The sequence below is a fragment of the Oryzias melastigma genome, linkage group LG22 (genome assembly GCF_002922805.2).
Source record: "Oryzias melastigma strain HK-1 linkage group LG22, ASM292280v2, whole genome shotgun sequence".
In the NCBI taxonomy this organism is placed as follows: Eukaryota; Metazoa; Chordata; class Actinopteri; order Beloniformes; family Adrianichthyidae; genus Oryzias; species Oryzias melastigma.
In genome coordinates, this window is record NC_050533.1 from 15622498 (window position 1) to 15643694 (window position 21197).

General features: G+C 40.8%; 1 protein-coding gene and 1 long non-coding RNA gene across 7 annotated transcripts; one reads left to right on the forward strand and one right to left on the reverse strand.

Moving 5' to 3' along the window:
- Positions 1–934: 934 nt before the first annotated feature.
- On the reverse strand, positions 935–4516 carry LOC112155531. The gene is made up of 2 exons (XR_002920806.2): positions 4074–4516; positions 935–1451 (listed from the first exon to the last, which is right to left on the reverse strand). It is a non-coding gene; the product is annotated as an uncharacterized LOC112155531 (long non-coding RNA).
- Positions 3433–21175, forward strand: cep170b (centrosomal protein 170B). 6 transcript variants are annotated; one of them, XM_036210011.1, is made up of 20 exons: positions 3433–3694; positions 3935–3963; positions 5323–5460; positions 7000–7089; positions 7713–7791; positions 8223–8281; positions 9344–9488; positions 11870–11992; positions 12489–12989; positions 13065–13909; positions 14079–14237; positions 15038–15176; positions 15288–16823; positions 17220–17448; positions 18385–18517; positions 19165–19284; positions 19369–19457; positions 19836–19929; positions 20014–20065; positions 20131–21175. In XM_036210011.1, exons 3-20 carry the CDS (start codon positions 5356–5358, stop codon positions 20343–20345), a joined length of 4713 nt encoding a protein of 1570 aa, XP_036065904.1. In that variant the 5' UTR covers positions 3433–3694; positions 3935–3963; positions 5323–5355; the 3' UTR covers positions 20346–21175. The 6 variants fall into 6 exon arrangements, with proteins under 6 accessions (XP_036065904.1, XP_024142471.1, XP_024142613.1 ...); XM_024286703.2 differs by lacking the exon at positions 3935–3963; XM_024286845.2 differs by lacking the exon at positions 3935–3963 and having other exon boundaries at positions 3433–3551.
- Positions 21176–21197: the final 22 nt, after the last annotated feature.

The following is a 21197-nucleotide window of genomic DNA, read 5'->3' on the forward strand; positions in this document are numbered from 1 at the left end:
AAAGTTGATTTTTCTGCATTTGTATGTGTGGTAACACATGGCTAACTTCCCTAAGACTGAAATTCCCTCATCTGGACATTTTTTTTTCTTTTGATCACTTTCTGCCCACCCTGATGCAGTACTGATATTAGTCGGTCTGTTGTGTTGCCGTGCCACACCATAATTGGTCTGATAAATCAATTGTGCAATACAGTCTCGACATGAGGAATGGCACACACGTGAAAAATGCAGCACGAGTAATCATTTGACCATAGGCTGGCCTGCTGTTTGCACATCACTAAAGACCCACGGTTTTCCCGCTCCCATAGTATTTTTTGAATTTTTCCAGATCCCCTAAAGTAGGTGCTTCCAGAAGCCGTTTGATATGGATGCTGTTCTGCAGACACCCCCTTCTGATCTCTGTGCTCAGAAACGTTTGTCCTCTGGATTCTTCTTCTATGTGCAGGACACTATTGGGTAACTTCCACCCAGTGCATATGCTGCAGCCTCAATGAGGTCACTTTAACAGAATGCACTTCTTTAAGAATACTTTGCAAGCAAACTGGGCTTCAGGGAAAACGAAACACAGGCATCTCTGTTCTGCTACTTTAGGGGATTTCTAACCCTTCAGGAGCTTATTTATAAACCAGCATGGAATAAAATGAGTTTTACTGTGCCAATGATATGCACTTTGCTGCCCCAAAATGATTGTATTAGACCCATATTTGTATTTTGTGGTTGGTAAAGACAAAGTTTGCTTCTTTTTTTTATATCAATTAAACACAATTGGTTGAATTTCTTTCCATAAAGACAGCAGAAGAGCCGTCTCTTTGAAAGGCAACTCTTCTGAGTTTCCAACAGCACTTCAGTATTCTTAACAAACCAGATAATCATTTCTTTCAAACTGCCTAAATGAATGTAAAGATTTTTATATTGTTCTTAATCGTTTGCAAACTTTTTTTTTCCTTTTTGAGTCTGTTTGTTGCTTACTCCTATGCCTCTCCCTTTTTACTCTCAAATTCCGAACAATGGGAAAATGACTTTTATATTTTTTCATTCAAACTTTTTTGTACCTGCCCCTCTTTTTATTCCCATGACTGATGACACCAGCTTTAGTAAACGTATAAACTTTGTACACGGTTCTTACTCGTTTCTTTCGAACTGATGAAATAAAAAAAGGTCTTAAAGGTTGGCTGTGTTGACTCATTTGCTGCTGCTGGATTAAAATCAATGAAAATGCGTTTTGTGATTCCATCCTCAAGACGAGCTTTTGTGAAATGGATGTTCCAACAGCAGCTCCAACTGCGTCTTGGCTGTGTTCTCTGACTCTGCGAGGCGGCTTCGGTCCATGTCTGAGGCTCTGCAGCTGCTCCGAGATGAGGAAGGATGCTCCCCCCAGGGCCTCGTGCAGATGGTGCGGTCTCTGGAGCAGATGTTGACAGCCAGAACTCACTGTATGCTCTTCTGGCCACCTGCAATGCAGACAAGCATCACTTAGCGAGCCAGAGGCTTGGGCCCAGTGCGGTCATCGCATGACAATTATTGCAACTTATCTGACTTCTGCTGGTGTTCTCAAAGCTTTTTGTAGCTGGTGCACTTGCCTCCAGCGGATGATAATGTGTCAGACAGAGGTTCTTAATGTGATTAAATGTAAAGCAGGCGGTTGAACACTTGAAAGTTCAATGAAAATATTTGTTAGTTTTCTAATTCAAAACGCTTCAATTTGAAAGATGGAATGCAGAAAAAGTTCCAATCAATGAATTTTGAAGTAGTTTATCTGCAAAATGGTGCAGAAAATAGAACTGAAAGATTTTTGTCCCTCCACAGATTCCTTGAAATGTTATTCCCGTTACCACTCCTTGGTTGGTGATGGGACCGTTGTCATTTGAGGAAGGACATTTTTGTCAGAAATCTCACCACACATTCATCCTTTCCTTAATATGGATCAGTCTTCCTGTTTTCTTTGCAGAAAAGCCACCCCAAACCATGATGTTTCCACCTCCGTGCCTCACAATGGAGGTTCAACTCAGCATTCTTCCTCCTTCAAACAAGTGGTGTTTATACCAAAGAGTTCAATTTTGGTCTCATCTGATCACATGACCTTCTCCCAATGGTCTAGATGGTCCCAGGGAGACCTTTGGAGCTCTGCAGGATTTGAATCCATGTTATTAGTATAACATTTGTTAGTGTGGCTCCAACTTTCTTCCAGTCATTTAGCAGGTACTGCATATTTCAAATTAAAATTAATTTTATTTATATAGCAACTTTCCAGTTAAGAAACAGCTCAAAGTGCTGTACACAAAACAAATAAAAATACAAGAAAAACTATACCCCACACATGCAATAATATAACGAAATCTGCCGTCCTTCTAGGAGTTCACACAGCTGGACTGCAGCGATACAAATATACATTGTGTTTGCACATGCAAATGACTTGTGTTATCAATTGCTAATGAGCCTTTTACTCTAAAAGGACAGCTGACAAATTAAAATTACTTTGAGTGTGTGGAAAAGGCCTTAGAGGTGACCTAAAAGTTAAATCAAACATCTGCTGTATACAAATAAAATATCAGCTTTATACTTAAAGGTTGCATTTACATATATTATTTAGAAACTCAAACTAACTGAATATGATCAAAATGCATATAAAACACCAAGAATTTGTAACATGGTTCTTAAAATTTTGGATTAACAAGAAAAGACTAATGCAAAAAAGTATAGCTCTACCGCCATCTAGCGGTTAGAACCCGTCTGTGAATATTTAAACAACAGAAAAGTATATACCGGTATTTGAGATAATTTGATATGTGTATTCATTGATATATCAATGTGTGCATTTAAATGGAATATCCCAGTTGATGACGTGTCATTTCTTTTGTTGGCAAATGATTCAATCTGTCAAACTTTTGTGCAGTTTTCATTTAGTTCATAGAAATAAGGGTTGCTGCACATGAAAAACCACATATAAATTGTTTTATGTTTAGTAAAATAGGGGAACAAAAGATTCAGAGGAACCTAAAGTGGACAAATTATCTCTGTTCATAATTAAAGAAAAAATGTCCCGCAATCTAAACATGACGACGTGGTTATAAAAGGTGATTAATTTAATTTTAACTATGGAAAATATAATGATTACAAACGGTGTGCTTAGGACATGCCTAACTTTTGTACCGCTGAGTTTAATATTTAAAATGACAGGCAGTAAACACAGACGTGCGACAAAGCTCGTCTATACAAATAAGTTGACTTGCCTGTTTTAAAAACTTAATAAAAGTCAAACAAGTCTTGACAACAGTTCGTGTTTGTTCATTTAAATAGGTATTATACTTACCAAACTAATACAATTACTAATCTATTTTATATGATTCATCAAATTCTAAGTAGGGCTTTAGAGGGCGTGGCCTTGTGTTGGATTCTCAAGTACTTTCAGGGTTCTAAAATCAGACAGAGTGAGACCTCTCGCATTTGCCCGGAGAGATTAAACTCGTTTGATGGGACTTGACCAGATACGTCACCGCGTCTGAACAGGGAGAATAGTTTCGCCCGGTTGTCATTCCCGAAGGAGGAAGAGGGTGTGTTTTCAAATTTACCTGTTCAGTGCTCTTGGGGTCATTTGGGGCACACGCACATTTGTGGACCTCGACATTAAGCGAGTTTATTATCGTGACGTAAAACGCTGGCTTCACTCAGGCGTAAAACGGAGAAGGCGATAAAGGTGAGTCCTGCTGGGAACTAAATGTTGGGAAAAGCTCGTTTCGGTTAGCACGGCAACGTCACTGTCACCCGACAGACACTCAACACCTTTGAGGGACTTTCAAAACGTTTTTGCTGGCTTCACGAGACTGTAAAAAATATCAGAACATACACATTTAGTTTCCTTAATGTTTAAGTTAGCTGCTTACAGGAAGTAAACTGTTCTGGAAGTTGTTAGCTAACTCAGGGACCGTTCCAACAGGTACCCCAGCCTGATCCGTTTACTCTGCTGTAAGTATTTATTATTATTATTTTAATTATAAGTAAAGCACATGTTTTAAATACTAAACTAGATATTGATTTTATGATAAATAATACAGCGAATAATCAGAAAAAAATACCAATCAGCTGAATTTGTTGACAGTTTTGCTCCAACAAAGATGGTATCTTCTGAGGTGTATCACTCTGATTGATATTGAGGCTGATCTCCTCCTTTCACTGCATGTTTGACATGTTTCTCCGGTTCAGCTCCCTGGATTCAAATCCTCAGCTCTTTAGCATGTGTCGCATGAGCTTGATAATGCAGGTATTTGAATCAGGTGTGCTGGAAAAGGAAAAAATGTAAACTATTCAGGGCTGAGGCCCTTAAACCAGGATTGAGAAATACTGAGATTTTATTTTGAGAATCAAATAATTGCATTTTCTGGTTCTTATTTTATTTTCTCAAGAGTTAAATACAATTCTAAGAACTAATCAACCTTTATTGCAAAGGTTTGTGTGATTATTTAATGACATTAGTTACAAAAACTCGTGTTTAGATCAGGGGTCTGCAACCTGCAGCTCTGGAGCCACAGACAGCCCTCCAATGTGGCTCTCTGGTTAAAGAAAATATGTTTTTGATTTTAAAAAGTTAATAAAATCAAACTTTAACTAATTCACAAGCAGTTCTAGAACAGTATGTCGAATTAGAACATTTTGACAGATTTTTTTTTACGCGCCGTGCACCACAGAAAATCAGTTGATGGTAAGTATTCACAATCGGAATTTAGGCATACCAGATTATAGAATACATTTTCTATTTTTGAACAAATGAAATCATTTTAAGTGCACCGTTTAGTTTAAAAAATTTAGTAAAAGTCACTTAATTAGCTCTGATGTCATTTTGACTAGTTCAATTTAAAAATGTCTAATTGAGATGCACCACAATCAGTAAAATAAACTGCTATATTTCTGAATTACTGCTGACAGGACACTATACTGCAACATTTGCTGCATTGAGATGATCCTATGTGACACAGGTTGTCTTATTTTGAAAGGAAAGAACGTAAACTTCTGGCAAAAAAAAACAAGAACTATTTAATATGTTGAAAAAGGCTCTCGGTTTATGCTTTATTTATACCCCAAAAAACAACAATTTATTTATATATCAATATACAATAGTAGCAGTGACATAAATACAATCAGTTTTATTTTTCTAAAGGGTGAAGTCAGACTTTGTTGGTTATAGTTGGTGAGAAATTGACATGAAGGTTGCAGACCCCTGTTTTAGATAAACAGATTCATCTCTTCACATTCATCTATCAGCTGCTGAGCAAGGTTTGCATAACATGTAATTATTTTCCCATTTAACCTTTTATCTTCTTTTTTCAGGATGCTAAAAAGATCCTGACACGTGGCTCCAACATGAGTGTGACATCGTGGTTCCTGGTGAGCAGCTCAGGCACACGCCATCGGCTTCCCCGGGAGATGATCTTTGTTGGTCGAGATGATTGTGAGCTTATGCTGCAGGTGAGCTGCAGACACACCCAACAGGTCTTTGGTGTCCTTGGAAAAACTAGCAAGAAATGGTGCCCTCCTCCTATGTGGCTGACCAAGTAGTTTCAGATTTCATTTTTTTTTACCTGATGATTTTTTTTGTTTTTTGTATATATAATTTGAATAGCAGCTGTCTTTCTTTTGCTATGAACACAACCTCTGAGCTGTTCAATGGTCTTTTTCTTCTCACTCTGCATTTAGACTCCAGGAACTTTTCTGTTTTTTGTGTGGTATGCCCAAAAATGCTCTTCTGCTGGCCAGAGTGAAACATTTTCTGTGACCACACTTGGCTCTTGTTGGGTCCAGGAAAAACCTCAACCTCTCCCTCTTTGGAAGGACGCACATTTTTCTGTTTCTCCGCTGATTTGCTTGGTACCACTTCCTGACTTGGCATGTATGAGGTTACTAATCCGAATCATTTGAAGCCTGTTATTAATGTGTTCAATTGGGTAATAGTTTCTAAATGGCAGCTTAAAGACTGGAATATTTAGTCTAAGTTCGGCCGTCTCACATAAAACAATAAAACTGTGGTATGATTGGCATTCTAGTAAGTTTTAAACAGCTTCTATACTTCTGTGGTGATAAGCACAGAATTTTATTTCTAATTTAATTGATTATTTTCAGAGTAAGAGCTCTTATTTTCCTCTGTAAAAAGGGGGCGGGGTGGCCAAAGGGGAGTTAAGGGTCATCGAGCAAGGAATGTGGTGTCCATGAGTTGTAGACCACAGTAACCCAATCAAAGTAAATCAGCTAAAAATTAGTTTATAAGATCCTTAAACAGTCAGTGTAGATCAGTTAACATACAGCTAATGTTTGGTATGGATTTGTTTCTCACAACCTTCAGAGGACAGACTGTCCATGCTGCAAATGTGACAGAGATCCCCCAGTGCTAATGAGTAGAGACCGTGTCATTCTAAATCAGTTGCTCAGCCTGCAGATAATTAAAGGAAGCAAATTTAGAATGAAGCTCATTGTTTCTGCTGATTTGCATGCAAGTGTTGAAGCGATTTGAGGCGTTCGATTTGGATCAGCACTTAGTGCCGTACAGCACGCGTTTTGTTTGCAGACAGTAGCTTGTGAGCGTTTGCAATGCTTGTTCTTGTTAGCATGTTGGTGAGTTTTAGAGCTGCAGATGACAGTATTTCATACATTTATATAAGATCTCAAACCTGTGTTGGTGCTTTATCTACTAAATGTGGTTTGGTATTATGACATATCTAATCTGAATTGCAGCAAATGTTGCTCCTACTGCTACAAACGTTTTCCCACTAGTTTCTCACTATTAAATCACAATGCTGTTATCCTGCATGCTACATGAATTGTGCGTTCTCTGAATGAATGAGGACGCCTTGTTTATCACTTTAGAGGAGGTTCTAGAAGAAAAGCTGATTTCTCGTTTTTGTTTTACTTCGTAACTTAAGATTTTAAGCTTTTTTTATCTCATATTTGCCACATTTTAGAAAAGCAGTCATAAAAGTGTTTGACGTTTTATCATTTAATTTTGCTCTACAGTCTCGTAGTGTGGACAAACAACACGCAGTGATCAACTATTCATCAAACACAGATGAGCACATGGTGAAAGACCTCGGCAGCTTAAACGGGGTGAGTTTATGTTGTTTTTCTGTAATCTTAAGAAAACATACTGGAAGTTCTCGCATATCTTAGGCCACCAAACATGCCTGTTTGTTAAATGTAAAAGGGAAGAATACAGTTTGAAAACTGGATTTTCTTGGTGGCCCAAGAAGCCTTTAAGCTCCCTTCTCTTACTGCTCCGCTGCCTCTTGATTGCACCACCATTGCAATGAAATCTAGTGCTGGCGGGTGAAGAAAAACCCCACCATTGTTCTTGGAATACCTCTTACTGGCTGAAGAACCGCGGCCAAACTAATCAGAGCAGAACAGTGAAAGACTTGTAACTGTAATCCTTCTCTGATTACCTTCATTTAAACTCGGAGTAGGAGCTATTTGATGGGCAAATGGTGGTTTTAGCTCCCAAATAAAAAAGATGTTAACACTTGAACCTTCCACTTTACCACAAACTTTTAGGCAAAGATGAAGCTCATTGGCCTGCTTACCTTTATTTCAACCTGCAGCAATAAAAGCTGAACTTTCCCTCTTTCAGTTTCATTTTCTTTTGGATTAACATTTTTATGGGAGGAGAAACATTTGCAAGCACCTTCAGGATCCTCTCTGTAAGAAAAGTATCAAATGTTTTTGTTTTTCAGACCTTTGTGAACGACCTCAGGATCCCGGACCAGACTTACATCACCCTCAAGCTGTCAGACGTCATTCGCTTTGGTTATGATATCCTTTTCAAGTATTGTCAAATTGAAATTACCACAATTTGATGTTTCTTTTTTAGTTTTGAGGGACTGAAATGCAGCTGTAAGTTAACCATTAACAGCTACGCTGAGGCCGGCAGCCCTTTCACTCGCTCATTTATTGTATAGTCTTTGGCTTTGTGGTCCCGCTCTACAATGGCATGTTAATCCCTCTGTGGTTTTCCAGTCGGTGGGTTCGGATTATGGTCAACTGGCGAGGGAGCCTCTAGCACGCTTTGACCATCCCCTCCCCCCGTATGAAAACAAATATATTCCAATATAATGGCACAAAATAACTGTTGTTGAAGGAAATTATAGATTGTAACAAAGTGCACATATGTATGACATATATGTTGTTTATGTCTGTGGAGGCTGCATAAATCTTAGTTATTGAAGCACTTTAACTCTTCACACATACTCACGTGTATATCTTGGAGAAGAGTCAACACAAGGTCCCAGAAGAAGCCCTGAAAGTAAGTACAACTTCAAAGTATTTTTTATTGGTTCCTCATTGCTCTTTTGCTTATCAGTAATAATTAATGGAATTCTATTCCTACGATCCAACCAGATCGATTTCCTTGAGGCAGAATCAAATCCAAACTAAAATGTGAATGGATTTACTAATAATTATTGTCTACTTGTTTTTTGTACATGTGTCATTTACACTCATAAGAAAATAATCTGGAAAACTTCATCTGCACTGTTCAGTACCAGGTATTTATCTCTGAGTCTCACTGGTTGAATTTTTGGCTAAAGATGCCCTGGATCCATTTTAGGTCAGTTAATCGGATCGTTTAAAAAGAACTAATTTGATTGATTATGAATCGTATCAGCAACAACAAATCATGAATATATGCACTGAATTACTGTTAAAACGAATCGTTACACCCCTACTTATTAGGAGAAATACTTACTATATCTTTTTAAATCAGTTAACAAGGAGACTAGTTATACTTACTTCTGTTACACATTTTTTAGCCCTTAAAAATATCAAAATGGAATAGGAAGGAGACAAAAGGGCATGATTTAGGTAGCTTAGGAATAAGTTGAGCAATTTATTTTTGTTTGAAGAAAAGGGGTGGAGAAGATGGAAAATTACAGATACTTGGACGTTCAGCCAGGCATCAGACTAAACTGGAGTTGCAACATCCTTCAGGTCTCGTTACGTGCATCAAGGTGTTTCAGGTGTTTGGCAAGTCTGTGGTGGAGATTGTGGCAACATATGCAGTCATCTAATGAGGCAGGAGCTTCAGTCAAGGACTCAAAGAAGTTAAGAGTCATTCATAAAATAAAATAAAAAAACTGAGTGTCTTAAGAATGATTTTGAAAACTCTGGAGCTTATTTTGAGAAGAAGATAATGGAAAAGGAGCACCTAACACGACTTAAATATTCAGTTGCTAAGCTACCTCCATGTGACACAAAGTAAGGCAAGAAGGAGTTTAACCAGAGGACTCTGGTGGACATCCTTCCTATATGTTGAAGAGGATCTGGATTGTTTGTCTCACATCCTGCTTCCTCTCTGTTCCCTGTGTAGCATGAGAAGTACACCAGCCAGTTGCAGCTCAGTGTGAAAGGCCTGGAAGCCAAGACAAAAGAAAAACAGCAGCTCCAGAGCTCAGAAAAGAGCAAAGAGGGCAAACTTCAGGACCGAGCTGAGCGTAAAGCCCAATCCCTCACAGGTAAAAAGCCATGTTCACATGCACAATGGGTCAGATGCATGTTAACAGGAAGGCCAAGGGTTTACTATTAGTAGTTTTTGAACTTAAGGAACCTCTTTGCACACACGAAGAAGAGGAAGTCTTCTGGTTTCAAATCCTTTGAGAGAGCAACTGTGGCTCCTTTTATTAAGAGCTTCCCTGGTGTGAGATTAGGATGCAATGTGATTAGAGCAGCTGAAGCTACAGTCTTGATGCCACTGAAGAAATCGATGGTGACATCCCACGGCTGGCAGAAACGGTATCTACAAGTGCGAGCAAAGAGGTGAAAGGTTAAGGACGAGCAGTCTTATCTCAGTCAGCCATGCCTGACTGTTGGTCACAGATGAGGCACCGCCAAAGTGAAGAGTTCCAGTGCATTGTGAAGGGATGGTGGAGTTTTACTAAACTTTTATTCACCTATCTCTGAATGGTGGATCTGTCCTTGTCTCCCACTAGCTTGTTTGCAGTGAGAAGTAGTCGGTAAATCACGTTTTGGACTGCAGGCAACAGAGGAACAGTCGGTGTACTGTCCTGTCAATGGAGAGGCTTTGTGAATGACGCTTATTCACACTGACAAAACTATTCCAGCTGTTGTTGATCCAGCAAATCTGGCGCTTTCTGCTCTATAATTGGCCCCGTGAGAAGTTAGTGGGAAAGATGCAGCTCGCACTAAAAATAGCCCTTTTTCTCCAGCTGTGTTCTCAAGTTTCACCATGTTTTTATTCAACTTCTGCAATTTTTTTTAGCTTTTAAAGATGTTTGTCATTTTAAAACTCTTTAAGCAGTCCAGCTGAAGCCAAAGGAAGTTGTATGAGTATAAACCGTGTTGTTGTCTTTGCCTTTCACTTAAAAGATAACTGAACTGTAAACGTTCTGCCTCACTGAACATGCAGACAAAACAAAAGAAAAAAGAAACACAGATAACTTCTTTTTTTCTGAATTATCGTTTTTTAACAAAACTTTGACTATTTTTCTTAGCGAGGTCAGTGAAACTGATCTTGTACATAAGTGTTATGATGGGTGATTGGATCTTATCGACACTGTATGCAAACAGAAAGCAAGCAGCCTGAGGAGTCACACAGTCGTCCTTTCATCTGAGCAACAACCTTTACATAAGGAAATCTGTCCAGTGACATCAAATACATTAGTAATGAAACTGTGCAGAGTCACTTTTTATTTTCAACAAGTTTTTATTACTTTTCTATTATGAGGAAATGTGTTGCAGTTTTGAGTTTAGTTTTGAGGCACTAATTTTTCCTTTGATGGAGCTGTTGCATAATAATTGGTTTCTGCTACGTGTTTCACTACAGGTTTAAAAACCATATTGGACGCGTGTTAAGTAAAAGACGGAAGAAGAAACTGCAATCTTGTTGTTTGTTGGTTAAGCACATTTTATTTTGAAAAACAAACTCCATTCTCACCTGCTTCTCCTTTTAGGTTTCTTGTTTTACTAAAGAACACAACTGTCAGTATTGTAGTGTGTAAAACTTCAGGCTCAATGAACGTTTATTTTAAAGGTTGTGAGAAACTCTGTTTCAGTGAACACACTTTCTTCTGAAATCAGTTTCAGTGTGTTTCTCTGCTCATCTGCAAAGGGATCCAAAACCCAGTAGAGCAGGGGTGTCAAACTCCATTAATAATTGAAAATATAGGAGAAAATATAATTTTCATAACCAGAAAACTCACCAAATGAGACAACACATTTATTTTTAACATAATCTGCTGTGTTTGACTCATTCAGAATACATTGCGTAAATTAAGAAAGGGATCTGATCTTCTTAATCTCCTGTTATTGTGTTGATGTCTTTTCATTTGTGCGTCCATAGTAACAGTCATCTTTTGCTTTATTATGTGCAGCAATAATTATTGCAGACTTTCATGTTTCCTCAGTTTTTAGAGCCAAAAACCCTTTTAGGTAATCTGATGAGGCATTATACGATTTGTGGCCTGTGGTTCTGTTGTGCCAGAATATTTAGCAAATAAAAGCACATATTATCCCAAAATAGAAATAGTTAGTAGAGTTTGTGAATGTCATACACAACTGAAACCATGCTGGAGAGCTGCTGTATAACCTCGATGGTTTTACTTTAAAGATTAGGATTAGCTGCATCGACATCACATGAGCAGGATTGTGTGGTGGAATCGTCTGATCAGAGTAACCCCCACTGTTAACATGATAGTTGATGGGATTTTCTGTCTGCTGCAGCGATCTGTTGTTTCATCGCAACGCAGATTGTTCTCTCTGTTACATAAGAAAATAATGTTACAAATGCAATAAATCTGTAGTTTTATTTCTGACTATTTCTGTCTGTCTTTGTTTGTGTCTCTCTGTGTGTTTTTTTTATTTATTTATTTTATTCTAGCCTCCACCGATACTCCAGGATCTAAGCCTACTCCTCTATACGGCCAACCATCCTGGTGGGGGGAGGATGAAAATTCAGCCAATCCAAAGAAGAATAATGAAGAAAGAATTGAAGAGTCTCCGGGTTAGAATGTGTCTTTTATTTTTAATATTCTCTCTTTGCAAGGATTATTTTATGTCCAAACAGTCTTGCTCCTAATGGGTTATTCTAGACGTTTGTGGCTCTTCGGTGTGATGCTGTGCCGGCCACTGAGGGATGGAGGGTGTTAAATGTTTGGCAGGTCTCTGGCTTACAGTTGTGGAGTGTTTGCCAGGACGGTGGGCAGTGCCTGTCTGCCTCGTGATGGATTATGACCCTTTAAGCTGCCAAAGGGGAGGACGGGTGATTGTTGCCCTCGTGTTGCCCAGACAGAAACAGATTAACGCTTCGCTATCCTCTGCAGGAATCTGAACTGCTAAATTGATATTTGGCTCTGGGATAGCGAATCGGAGTAATGTGTTTTCTCAGCCTAACAGCTGGATTTAATATGTCATTTATGGGTTTGGAGAAAATAAAAATGTTCATATGTGGAGCCGCTACTGAAGCTGTTTATGTGGTTTTATCTTCTCCCCCTTTACAGAGCCTTCTAAAGACACTGTCAAATATGAGGTCAACGGGTCTGTGTCAGACAGTCAGGCCAAGTCCATGTCGTCTTCTCGTCAGGAGCCCAACTACTTTGAAATCCCAACAAAAGAGTTACAGCAGCAGCAGCCTATAAAGAAACCTGAGTCTCAGCTTCACGAGGTTCCAACAAAGGACACATCAGACCCGGCTCACGGGATTCCTTCTACTCCCACGCCCCCCGTGGTGCAAAGCCACGCTTCCTTCACGATCGAATTTGACGACTGCACTCCAGGTAAAATGAAGATCAAAGACCACGTGACCAAGTTTGCTTTCCGGCAGCAGCGTAAACCACCCGCCGCAGAGGTCGCAACCACACCGACGGAGGTGATATCTGCAGAAAACAAAGTAGCTGATTGGCTAGTCCAAAGTAATGCTAGTCTGATGAAGAGGAGGAAGTCGCTGTGTGAAGATATGTACAGTACCAACAGTGACCCGTCTATGTTTGAGGTTGCCAAAGGTGAGTCCTTTACAGAAAGCTTCATTTCTTTTGTACTAATTTGCAGTCTAGCTAACTTGTCTCTAATATCAACAGAACACAGAGATGATGTTAACCATCTTCCAACCCGAGATGAGGGTTTCAACCAATCAGAGCTTCACTTTTCAGAAACCTCAAGAGCTGCCACAGCACAACACTTTTCCTCTCTAGATTCTGGCGACTCTCCAGCAGAGTCTCAATCTATTTCCACCCAAAGCAACTTTGAGCCTCACCAAGCCTTTGTCATTGAATTCTTTGATAACTCACGGAAAACCCGCAATAACATTTCACCTGAGCCCTCAGGGCAGGAGAAAACCAAGAGCTCGAGCCCTTCTGGAGGCAAACAGACTCCACCCACATCCTTAAACACGCCTCCAACGCAGCGATACACGATCCCACTGAAGGATGCCGCCCCCTCAGGATTTCAACGCTCTGGCTCTCTACGAAGAGAGAAGACAGAGGACCGCATCAGCACCGGTTTTTCCTCCCGCTCCTCCTCCTCCGTACCGTCAAGACCCTTTAGTAGCGTAGGCCGGAGATCTAAGCTGACGCAGGAATTCACCGCCGAATTACGCAAACAGCAGAAACAGAACTCTTCTTCTAGCTTGGGCAAAAGCTCCTCTAGCTCCCCTAAAATGGCTCACAGAAGGACCGTTGTCGTTTTACAGTCCAGCCAAAGTTCTGCAAGTCCCCCTCCAGCGGATGAACTTGTCAAGCCTCAGACTTCTTCCCCTATCCACGACCCTCTGAAAACACCCGCCATGGCCCAGGCTTCCCACACCGTGGAAGTCCAGAGTCACAGAAATGAGGAGGAGGACAATCTGAGTGATGCAGGAACGTACACCATCGAAGCAGACATTCAGGATAAAGAGCTGGAGGAAGCACGGCGCAAGATCGATCAGGTAAGATACTGCATCTGTATCGTTTAGCTAAATGTTTGATGTAGCTAAAAATTACCCTTAATCTCCTTGCCATTCACCAGCTTTTTGTCCTGTCAGGTCATCCCCGGATGTCCCAGAATCCCATTCTCTTTTTTCCTCGTGCCTTTTTAAAATGCTTTGTTCCTGACAGGTCTTTGGTCTCAGTGAGAGCCCAGAACCATTGTACTGCAGTGCAGCAGAGACATCATCAGCGTTTAGGCCTGTTGTTGGTCAGGGCAGGGAGGAGGATAGGCAGAGTAGCTGTGAGGGAGTGAGGCCAGCTCCAGAGCAGGGACATGATCTGATGAAGGTAACCCCTCATGTGAAGGCTGGGGAACTGTTTAACACCAGTTCTAACAACAACAAACATCTTTGGGTCAAAACGTCATAAATAGTTGCTGTTTTTGATTCCTGCTTTCTTGTGGTGCAGTTTTAAATCATTTTGACTTACGGTATTTTTCTGAGTATAAGTCACAATTTTCTTCATAGTTTAGCCAGGGGTGAAACTTATACTCGGGAGCAACTTATTTGTGGGTTTTTTTAGACATAAATAGGCTCATGTATGTTATTTTCCCGTAAACACCTGTTGTGCTTTAGCGGTTGTTTCTTCTAACAACCGCTAGAGGGCGCTGCACCTGAGTATAAGTGTTTGCTACTGACAGCAGCAGAAGTGTCGCCCAAACAAACATGGAAGAGAATCTGATTGTTTTCCTCCCAAACTTTGATATTTTTCTTATAAAGATTAAAAGATTATTCTTGTTTTTATTTAGTTGTTTTTTTTTTTTTATTTTAGCTACGCTTGGTTTGGCAAATTTGTTCTGAAAAGTGCGACTTATACTCCAGAACGACTTGTATATGGTTTTCTTCTTCTTGATTGGACATTTTTTGCTCTCGCAACTTATACTCCAGAAAATACGGTACTTGTTTTTCATTTAGACTGTGGGCTCTCTGTTGTTTTGGTATCTTTATTTAACCAAATTTAATTTTTGTTCTGCATTTATGCCAGATACTAACTTGATTTATCTTTTGTATTAAATCTAAAACAAGAGCTGATCATCATGTTTTATATATTTCATGGCTGCTGAGTAAGTGGAGTGCCTTTCCCTGCAGGTTCCGGCAGCAGGTGCGGGGTTACTCCAGAGTCCAAAGTGGAAGTGTTGTTGGGCCAGCCTGGCAGACACTTACACAGAATCTGGCCCGCCGTCTGGCCTCTCTGACACCGCTTCCCAGATGGAACTGTCAGGAGAGGGTAAGCCTTCCGACCAAGCGCTGGTCCATTTGAAATTATAATGAGACACTGATGAATATGAATGATATTCCTTATGTGTGGTTAATGTGCATTCAAATTGTTCCACTTCAGCACGAGGTGCTCTCAGCCAACGCCAGGACAAGTTAGACGCTGACGGTTCAAAAGCTCGGCGCAGTTTACCTCAACTACCAGGAGAGAGGAGTGACGCTCCGATGCCCAGTATTCATGTTCACTATAACCCCAATTCAACGTTTGAAGTAGAGGAAAAAGGTTTGAAGCCTGAAGATGGTATTTACAGGTTAACCGTGCAGGACGACGTAGAACCAGACAGTCTGAGTGATGCCAGCAAGTCGGATGATGGATCTATCGTGGATCAGTTTCAAGGGGAAAAGCTTGAAAGCTCCGTGAAGTCTACGTCTTTCTACATCGGATCAGGAGAGGAGGTCACAGCACAATCTGGATTAAATCACAATACACCTAAGACTGAAAGAAAACACACAACTAAATCATTCTCAACGGCCACTCTTACCAAACAAAAAGGGGCTCACGACACTGGCAGAGTCAAACCCAACGCTTCAGAACCTGTGCTGGGACACAGGATGCAGAGTCCTGAGGGGAAAGAAGCAGCAGTGTCGTTAATCAGACAGGAGAGCTTTACCAAGGAGGGACCTATTAATGCCAAACTGCCAAACATTTCTGCTCAGTCTTTTCAAAGAGATCCAGACGCAGCGTTTTTCCAAGGGAGCACCGGTCAGGAGACGCATTCTTACCTCAAGCAGACTGAGGATGCTCTGGCGGTTCTGGAAGCCAAACTGCAATCAGGACATCCCAGGGTCACTCCATCGCCCATCGCAGACTCTCTATCAGGAGAATCTGACATTGATACCTCCAGCACAATCAGCCAGCAGAGCAATAAGACCAAGCCAAAAACGTCTAGCGGTTTCTATCGAGAGAGGTCTCATACTTTTGGAACCAGTCAGGATGCAAGCCTTCAATCGAAAAAGCAGCGCTTGTTCGGATCAAGCAACAACAAGATGGATCCTGCCAAGAGGCCGGTGGCACTCCGACGAAGCGTAGGAAAGCGTGGCTCCGTGGATCTAAGTGATGACACCCAGAGTCTGCCGTACTCTGATCAGGAGTCCAACAACAGCCAAGCACGCACCAAGTACACCGTCCCCCTTCAGAAGGGGGACAGCAAGACCACAAAAGCGTCTCAGGCTTTAAATCGTGCCAACAGCTTGTCTGCACCGAGACCCACGCGGGCCTCCATGCTCCGCCGTGCACGCTTAGGAGAGTCCGACAACGAAGGGATGGAGCCCGACAAGCTGGCCCAGGAGGCCAACGGCTCGTCCTCTAAACAGCCCCAGGAAGCCAAGAAACTCTCCCGACTGGATATGCTGGCTATGCCTCGCAGGCGAGCAGGTTCCTTCAACACACCCAGCGACACCGAGGCCCCCTCCACCGCCCAGTGGACGGGCAAGAGCGCCGGAATGTCCAACCGCAGCACAGAGTCGAGCAGCAGTTCAGTTCAGAGGGCGTCTACTTCCGGAACCAAGCCCATCGAAAGGCCGCAGAAGCCGGTTCTCAGTAAAACCCCGCTTACCCGGGCGCGCTCCAGCATCGCCAAATACAGCAGCAGCACAGCGAGTGAGTATATTACTCAAGTTTATTAAAGGTTTTCCATCAACAGCAGTGTTTGTGGTTCTGGGAGTTCACTAACATCACTGCCACTAACTTACAGCATCTTCACATAAACTGCTTTTGTAGCAAATCAAAACATTTACAACCGTTTCACATCACGGGCACACTTTGAAGGAATATTTCACGGGATGTGTGCGTTTTTTCACCGAGTGACTCATCTTCTCTGCACCTCCAAGTGGAAGTCCTGGTCTTGTTTGGAAATGTTTTGGTGATTTCCATCTGAATAAAACGGTGGCTGTGTTTTTCCTGGGGGTGTTCTTTCATGGCACTTTTTCCTCTGTCTCCTCTTCCCCCACTTGTCTCTTTTCCCCTCCACCACTCAAAACTATTGGCAACGGCAAGGCTCTAGGAGGCGGCAGAAGGGCTCTGACTATACCTCTACCTCAGATGAGGAGTACGACTCAAACTGGAGCCACCTTAAACACAAACGCTCCCAACCTTCCTCAGCTTCTCAAAGTTCCCGCGGTCAGCCTTTGGTGGCGCGGCATCCGAAGCCCCACAGAGACTCTGAGGAGGAAGTCCAGGGAGAGAGCTTCCACAGCTGGTCTGCACACAGTGCGGAGATTGCCCGGTAAGAATCGGCTGAAGTGTTCTGCTGGTGAGGACGCTCATACCCTTCACGAAGGGTACATCTTCATTTTTATTAGCTTTCCTACCGACAGTGACATATCTCTATTGACAGTTTACATTTGTTTTAAACAAGAACTTCAAATGGAAATGTGGAGGCTTATTTTAATTTCTGTTTTGGTCTCCTTTTCAACACTAAACATTGTTAAACACAATACCACTTTTGCCTCGTGGAAGCAAAGCAAAAGTTTTTTTTATTTAATCACTGCTGTGTTTTAGGTTCTCACAAACAATCCATCTAAAAATAAAAAAAAACTTGTTTGCAAAAATTAAGTTAAATGTCAAAAAGAAGAAGAAGGCAAATGTGACTCACCAAGAAAACCCCTTTTTTCCCAATTACACAACTTTCTTGTTTTTTGTGTCCAGATACATTTTTTTCCTATATTAACACTATTGACGAGAATGGATTGTTTGTTCAAATCATTAATGGAATGGAACTTACAAACATTGTCTTATATAGTGATAAAATTCAAAGACTAGAGGTTGCCAGTTCTGTTCTGCCTTGTTTTCTTTATATTTTTTAAACTGTCGTTTTGTTTATGCAGAAGAAAATTACTTTTTAGTGAAAATTTTCATGATCGTAGTGTGGTGAGAGGCGCAAAGCTGACTCATCCAAAGAAATCTAAACAAGTCTTGTTGAAAACACACTACAGTGTTAGCTCCAGCACAGAAGGCTGGTTTTAATTTCAGTTCAAGTGGAAAGCAAATTTCTAGAGTCTCATCCAAACAGCTGTGACTGATAACGCTCCTGAACTCCAACAGTCTGATCCTGCCGGGACAAGGTCAACCTGACTTCTTGTTTCAAGGAACTTTGACTTATTTGTGCCAAAAAGCTCATTGAGATGACGCCTCATAGCTCATATGTTCATTTCGTTGCCAGGTTGAGTCAAGATCTGGCCAAAGACTTGGCTATTTTAGCCAGAGAGATCCACGACGTTGCGGGTGACGGCGATCCGCAGATCTCCGAGGTGGAGAACGGGGCAACTTCTTCTACTGCTGCTGCTCATGAGCAGGTAGCACCGAGGAATATTTTCATCAAGTTACGGGTGTCGTGCACTACCATTATGACATCTTTTACTCAAAAATGTCTCCTCAATTCATTGGTTTCCTGTAGAAAAATATACTATTCATTAAATTCCAATTTAGCTCTTGTTTTGTGCTGCTGAAGTTGTAGTTTTTGTTGCACTTTAGTAAGTTATTGTTTTCGTTAAAGACCCACTCCAGGAAAAATCATGTTTTTGGGGTTTTTAACATGTTTTTCTGCCATTTTTCTGATGACAGAGGACATATTTAAAGAAAATTAAGCTAAACTTTGCATTTATGAGTGATTTTTTAATTTTATTTTATTTTTTTCAAATCAGGAACAGATGAAAAAATGCTGCTTAAAAAAGATTGTACTTGCCACAAGCTTCACCAACACTCCCGCCCACAATTTCTAATAAACTTCTGTCGTTCTATAGAAACCAAGTCCTTAAGTCGAGAGATTTTTTGATTTTGGTTAAAAATTGTATAATCCAAACTAAACGACCACGGGGAACGCTTTTACAAAAGATCAGAAGATGACTGGAGTTGGATTTTAAAGCTGTCCTAAAATTTCAAGTGTGAATATTTTTGTTCCTTCAGACTCTTACACCTAATTGTTTTCCTGCTGGTTCCTCAGAGTCTAGAATCTGGATTAAACCATCGAGTCCAGCCGAGTTCTGCATCCAGACAGGAATCGGATCTGAGTTTAATCAACCACGGACAGAAATCCAAACAACGAGCTCAAAGCAGAGAGGAGGCATGATGTCATGATATAAATGCTGATGTTGTTTGTCAGAAATCTTAGTGGACTGCTTTATTCTTACCATTTTCTTTTTTCCAGGACTCCCTGGACAGTTTGGCGCTGAATCCAGTTTATCAGGTCATAATGGCCATCAGTGAAAACACGGAGGAACTTTCAGAAAAAATAAAGTAAGAGTTCAAATGAGAATACAAATGGGAAATACTTTGCATAGATCTAGATAACAGTAGGACACAGCAAGCTCTGAGAACCTCACAGTACTGAATGTTTAAGCCGTGGGAACGATTTTGGCCCTCCAGCTCCTCCTCTGATGTTCTTCGTCCAGGATGGAGCTCTGCAGGAGATCCTCCCAGGATTAGGAGATCCTGATCATCTGTAACCCAATTTAATGCAAAAACCTTATTGTCTTTGCCAGATCAAAAGATTGCATCAATAATCCTTTTTTATGAACAAAATGTAATGAGTGAGCTCACAGACAGAGACAGATTTAAAACACTCTTATAGCCATGAGTTTTTTATTTATTCTAAATACTGTTGTTCTCCCACAGGGCTCTGTTTCAGGATAGGATTGACATCTGGGAAGAGATGGAGACAAAGATGGATGCTGATGGGGATTTCCCAGATATTCCAACGTCAAACAAGGTTTGTGATTGTGCTTGAATGCATTTCAAATGTTTTTGTAAAATGAGATCTTTGCATTTAAGTGGATACCTTTTTGTTTTATAGGACATGATGTCTATACTAAAGAAACTTTTCAGTGTTCAGAAGCAGCTGGAAGGTAAAACGTCTCCCATGGAACTCTTTTTGTTGCTCTGTTTGTTAGTAAATAATTTTTTCTTGTAGTCATCAACACCATCATGGGGCCCTGCAGTACACCAGAACCTCCCAGGACTTCTGCCTCCTCCTCATTGGGAGGTAGATCCTCCAGAGTTTCCTCCTCACGAGACTGGAGGACGGTCCACTCCGTCTCCAAACGGGGCGGAGGCCCGAGGCCCGGCGAGAGTGTCCGGAGAGCTGCGGTTACTCCAGAAGATCTTAGACAAGCATATTTAGTCTGACATCCATTTTTTTTTAAGTTCTGCTGAATTTCTGCCATAAATAAACCCCCCCATGCTGATTGTGCACAAGTGAAAGCAGGTAAAGGAGAAGTGAGAGGCCTCCAGCTCATCCAGACCCGCTCACAAACCCGAGACATTTCACGTTTCCCCTTTAACACACCTGAACCAGATTCCGGTTGTTACAAATTGAGCTATTTTTGCCAATGAGAAGAAGTAAATTTTAAGTTGTAATCATGTGGTTTACTGGGAATCAGCCTGAGCAGGAACATCTCAGGGAAATCTTTAGAAAAGTTTGTTTACAGCCGACTCATTTTCAGGCACAGCATTTCAGTCAAACGGAGCTTGTTGGTGGAGGTGGAGCGACCAAACGTGACTTCTTTTTTTTTTCCCATGAATGTATTTATGTTATGATCCTTTATATTATACCACATCGGTAGAAGATTGTGGAAACTATCAGTTTTGGGAGCTTTCATACAGTTTATTCAATGTTGCACAGTTGTTATAAGAAAGTTAAACCTAAAAAGAAAAATTCACTCCGCAGTGAAAAAAACTTGCAGGTTTTTAACTTAAATTATACATATATTAAATATATAAATCCTTGCTGGTTTATAAGGTGCACTTTGTGTCAAAAACAGTTCTAAAAGCACACAATTAAACACTACATTATAGTTAAACATACAGACTGTCAGAGCATTGTGATGCCAGTTTCCCTAAAGTCACAAGTTCTCTTTAGCTGAGTTCCACATGACCATTAATTTTAGCATTCAAGTTGTAAAACCTGATTTGTGTTGAGTAAATGTCTGATGACTTATGTGTATATATGTTGTGCAAATTACCTCTTGATCTTATATA